Consider the following 5,448-nt stretch of genomic DNA (forward strand, 5'->3'; position numbering starts at 1 on the left):
TTTCTTGTTATTCATCGTGGGTCAATGACTAAGTGTATAACATAGAGAACTCCTAAAACAGTTGGAAGACCATAAGAAACATTCTATGTAAATATATGAATCAACTTTGCTCAGTTGGTATGTTAAGGATAATCCATATCCTTGGAATATATAATGAAACTGTCTAGCTTACTCCTTTTCTATTACAATTGTCTCTAAAACGTGAGTTTTGTAGAGTTAAATAATGTGTACAGCTTCAGAGAAACCCTCCATTACAAAGAAAACGTACAAGCATCAAAGGAACAAACTAAATATAACTAACCTTGGTGTGTGTGTTCCAATTAGTTACATGCACTTATAAAATCCATATCCCCCAAAAAATACAACTCACAAATATAACAGAAGAAGAAGAGATTTCATCGCACACTCACAAGGACTCGTTAGTAAAAGGGATCTCTTGGAACTTGAACGAAGCATTACCCGCATTCTCGCGTTCAAACCTGAACACATCCTGGTCATCCGCCAATGGCATCACTTGTCTGTCACCGACCTGTCGCGGTGGCAATGCCTCGCGAAGCTGTGAAAACTCCATCGAATCTAGCGTTTCGTTACTAAACAACAAGTGGGTGCTGCTCCTGGGAGGTGAGGAGAATGCAGCGGTGGCGGAGGAATCCCAGAGAATGACGTGGAGGACGATGGAAACCTTTGCGTGACGGTGAAGCGACAGTTTCTGGCTGAGCGAAACGGTGTCGTAGCAGCGAATGGCTCCTGTGGATGAAACCATCCACGGCAATACCTTCTGGCTACCGACACGTGAAACCACCAGACGACGCGAAGCTTTGGCTGCGTCTCTGTATAATGAGCTCAGGCCGGATCTTGCAGCTGGTGCACTCTCGTCGTCGTGGTCCGTCACTGACGAAACATAAATGAAACCTGTCCAAGATATATATTTCATTTCAAAATTCAAAGTTTACAGGAGCATTTTCAGACACATGATTTGAATTGAAACCTAGTCCATTAGTGATACATACCTCTTCAGTGCGGCTGATGGAGAACCCTAGTTTGGTGTCATCATCTCTGAGTTTGATTTCGATTGGCAACTCAACGCCAAGAGGAGCATACCAAAGCCGAACTGCTCTAACCACACCTATATCAACTCCATGATAATCCTCAAACCCATATAGACTGGCGTTTGCAAGATTCGATAGGTCAGAAAGCGATGTCGTATTAACTGTCGCCGAGGCGGTTTCTCCAGATATCTTACCATGTAACGAAAATTAATAATCATTTCCATATTCAAACTACCTACACACAAAGTATAGACATCTGACCTTGGTAAGCAAAGATTCAGTCTGAATATTCATGAAGACGATAGGAACGCCATTGGCTTGTGAACAACTTAGCCAAGCATTTGCACGAGCAAGTGTGTCTTCCAAGTCGTTATACCGAGAACCAGCCCTTCCATAAGCTAAAATTTGTTTTTAAAATTGTTAATATTCACGTATATGATATATGTATATAAAATCTAATTGAATTTTACCCCACAAAAAAAGTTTAATTGAATGAATCTTTCAACAGTGTTAATTACCAGATGCTAAAATTTTGTTTATAAATTGTTAATTTTCACCACATACATATGATATATGCAGGGGATATATGTATACATAGTTTAGTTGAATATAATGATTATATGACTAAACAGTTTCGGTATTGTTACTTACCAGAAGCTTTGGGAAGGAAAAGAATGGAGAGGAAGTTGCTTGAGCCGGAGATTGGCAAGGCTTCTTGCATTCGTCTTTCCCATGGATACGAAACGTAACCATCTTGAAGCTTTGCTCTCACCAATGCTTCCACCATTCTTGATCCTCTTGATGCTGCATATCATTTTAACCAAAAAATAGTGAAATAGTCATTAGATTTTTTTTTTCCAACTCTATGTAAAATTATTATTTTTATTTCCAGCTTTATACATTCTAATTAAAATTCAACATACTGTAAATCTTACTTAAATTATGAGGTTAACGTGGTTACATTTGATATTGCAAATTTGTGAAAAATCCAAAAGATACAACTTCAAAATACAGAGAAAAAGTATCTCTTCTATTGGATGTCCGAGACGAAACATTCTTAGTTAACTAATTAGTGTTTATAATATCATCAATAATAAAGTGTACATATAAATGGGTGTCTTCCAAGAAAAACATAACTCTGTCAAATTTCTAGAATATTACCATAAAGGGTTTTTTTTTTTTGAGAAATGGCTTTACCATAAAAAGTTCTTAGATTGTACTTAATCTTTTTTTTTTTTTTGATCAACAAGATTGTACTTAATCTTAAGTAGTAGTAATCAATATGTATGAAACAAATTGAAATATTTTGTGACCGTTTATAACACATTGATATTTTGCAACTCAAAACATGTTTGTATGCGAATATGTGAAAAGATCATCTACTGGAATCAAAATTGTCCTCTTGAATATTTATAACCGTCTCTCTTATAATTAATGATAATAATATAATCATATACTAAGATGTAAATACAAATATTATATGATTTGAAAAACAATAATTCCGTACGATTCCATCCAAAAAAGGACTATTAATAGCAGAACAAATTGAATTTCACCAGCTGGGAAGCACGATGTGATGATGATGTTGATGATGAAGCAAAAATCAACAAGCAAGCCAGAAAAGTCAACAAAAACAGATAAAGAGTTAACTCACCTTGTATACCGAGGCAATCGGACTCAGTCCGATCCGAGAACCCGACTGTATAATTCGGGTCATCAATGGATCTAAGCATGTACTGTTTTTTACCGGCGGAATCGTTAGGAACAATACAAGCAGAGAGATCGGATAAATCGTGGGAGCCACGTCTGACTCTTACAACAATCGAAGTATCTTTGTTTCTGTAAGAGTTGTGTAGAACTTTCTGTAACCAAGCTTTACCTCCTTTAAACGGAGCTTTGAAAATAGCCGAACCGGGTCCTGAACCGATCCGGATTTCTTCAACTATGTCTCCGGTTTGAAGCATATCGCCGCTCCATTCGTCGCTTTTGGAGCTTCCTTTAAGACAGTCGATGGAGAGGACGACGGTGTTTCCGGGTCGGGTCGTGGATTCGGGTTGGTGGGTGCGATCCATTGGCGATGTTACTGGGTTTGCACGAGAGCGAGAGAGAGAGAGAGAGAAGTAGAAAGAGACGAGCTTATAAAATGTGTTTTGTTGGGAAGTGATTCGATACGCGGAATCTTTATGAGACCATACAAAGTCGTATTTGGCACCGAGAGATTTTATTCTTTACTAGATTATTATTATTATTATTAGAACTATACAATGACACTTGTCCAACAATTAGACCTTTTAAAATTTATTTTGGGGAAGCGGATTTGATCGAGTTATTATTTTTTTTAACGCTGATTTATTATGACATTACAGAGAAAGATTATATAGACAATTTTACAACCGATAATACTACATGTCTTATAAAAATCGACGCTTAATTGCATCTCCTATGAAGATCTATTCCTGACCATATTTACTTGCATCATGTTGAAGATTCTTTGTAAACATTTCTTCATTAATAAATCGCTTTCTTCGGGACTTAAAAACTCTCCAAAAAATTGCATAGTCTGGGGTTCGAAGCCTTAAACTTTAACCAGTAGGTTACGGTGCTTCCACGATCGAGTTATTATTAATAAAGATTTATTGACACCAGTACATCTGAGCAGTTTAAATATCGCTTTGGTTTAGTTTTGGTATTTTAGGTATCAGGTTGTTAGGATAAATGATTAAAGGATCCATCCATTTATTACCTGACTTATTTTGGTAGTTTAGAATACATAGCCGCTAGTTGATTGTAGCTAGTTGATTGTAGGTTAGAAGCTCATGTAGCTTAACATGATATATAGCCCAATCCATGCAGTCCAATCTGATCTATCGATTTGGTCCAGTGTTGGCCTATCGATCATTGCCATAATATTTCGAGATTAATGATTAAAGAGCGTATTAGACACAAAGTGTTCCACATCAGTAGTTTTAAAATGATCTTAAGCAATATATAAGATAGATTGGTCAATCTACTTATCACCAATTAGTTTTAGGTTGGAAGCCCATCTAGCTTAACAACCGGTTGGAACGAACTTCGGATAGTTTTGGATTCAGTTCCGTTCGGATAGTAAAACTAAGAACACAAAAAAAACACCCAAAATTTTGGGCTCTCATTTGATTATGGTAACAAATTAGTTATTTCGGGTAATTTGGATAATTAAGGTTAAATATCTGGTATATTAGGTAAAATATAAAATAAGTAGGATTATTCTGATAAAAATCTTGGATATTTCAGATACAAATATCAAGATATTTTCATATATTTTTGGTAGTTTGGATATTTTGTAATAATTTAGTTTAAAAAAAATATTTTTGAAACCTTTTAATAGATTTTTAAATTATAAATATATATTTTGTTATGTTATATGAATATATAATTAATATTTTTATATATTCAGATATCAGTTTGGTTCTCGGTCCAGTTATTTAAGATACAAAATATAAAAACTATTTGAATATTTTGGTCTACCTCTAGTTTGGATCTTTGGTTTCGATTTTTTTGTCCAAGCCTAGGGAACCACAAATCATTGATTTGTGTAGGGCATTGGGAAATTAGGCTAAGTATACACAACAAAAACTACAATTTACTAACTAACCAAAAACCTTCTCTCTCTCCTACTTTCTCTTCCTATCTCTCTCTACCCTCTCATCACAAATCTAAATTTCTTTTTTTTTATTGGTTCTTTGGCAAATAAACCCTTCAAATTTTCGGTTACTTCATTATTTGTTTTTTTTTGTTAAATGTTGTTGGACTGACCGAACTATATTTCAATTCGTTTTAGGTATTACTTGTGTTCTAATCTGAACCAATTTCTATACAGATTTCAAATTATTGATTTAAATTGATGAAAAAAGATTAACTAAAGTATGGTGCAAGTCAATTTCAGAAAATTGGGTTTCTTTAGTTTATTTGATTGCTATTTGTTGAACTAATTGCTTGCCAAACCAAACCGAACTGAGAATCGGTCGGTTCTTAGCCACAAACCAGATATGAAACCAAAGATAAAAAAGCTCGGTTCAATTGGTTTGGTTTACTTTGGTTGTCGCTAAATGCCCAGGACTAGATTCTCGTGTGCAGTAGCGGTCCTGAGTACAAGCCACAGAAGTACATGCTTCCGGCCATTTTTATTTTAAGTATTATTTAGGCCTTATAATTACAAAATCTCCCGTAGCAAAGTTGGTTTACCAGTAGATTTAGGCTACTCTATATGGCTGGTTCGAATCTTCCCAGCTACATTCATATTTTCTTTTCTTTATCATTTTTTATTATTAAATAATAGGCCCAAAATATTTTTTTGCTTCCAGCATTTACATTTTTCGGGCCGAGCTTGCTCGTGTGCTACAAGAAATAAATTAGCTAC

At 35.2% G+C, this 5,448-nt stretch overlaps 1 protein-coding gene across 1 annotated transcript; it reads right to left on the bottom strand.

Annotated features, from left to right (window-relative positions):
• Positions 1-245: 245 nt before the first annotated feature.
• LOC106396916 lies at positions 246-3,211 on the bottom strand. Its single transcript, XM_048774846.1, has 5 exons — positions 2,704-3,211; positions 1,701-1,853; positions 1,311-1,447; positions 989-1,238; positions 246-912 (listed from the first exon to the last, which is right to left on the bottom strand). Exons 1-5 carry the CDS (start codon positions 3,119-3,121, stop codon positions 407-409), a joined length of 1,464 nt encoding a protein of 487 aa, XP_048630803.1. The 5' UTR covers positions 3,122-3,211; the 3' UTR covers positions 246-406.
• Positions 3,212-5,448: the final 2,237 nt, after the last annotated feature.

Source organism: Brassica napus, unplaced genomic scaffold, assembly GCF_020379485.1.
Source record: "Brassica napus cultivar Da-Ae unplaced genomic scaffold, Da-Ae ScsIHWf_55;HRSCAF=95, whole genome shotgun sequence".
NCBI lineage: Eukaryota > Viridiplantae > Streptophyta > Magnoliopsida > Brassicales > Brassicaceae > Brassica > Brassica napus.

What these genes read in the sequence shown, in the direction of transcription:
- LOC106396916 (XM_048774846.1), bottom strand. Translation starts at nt 3,121, where the DNA reads ATGGATCGCACCCACCAACCCGAATCCACGACCCGACCCGGAAACACC. An exon ending in TTTCCTTCCCAAAGCTTCTG is followed by an intron (nt 1,448 to 1,700) that starts GTAAGTAACAAT and finishes AACAAATTTTAG; the next exon opens with CTTATGGAAGGGCTGGTTCT. An exon ending in ATGTATCACTAATGGACTAG is followed by an intron (nt 913 to 988) that starts GTTTCAATTCAA and finishes TATCTTGGACAG; the next exon opens with GTTTCATTTATGTTTCGTCA.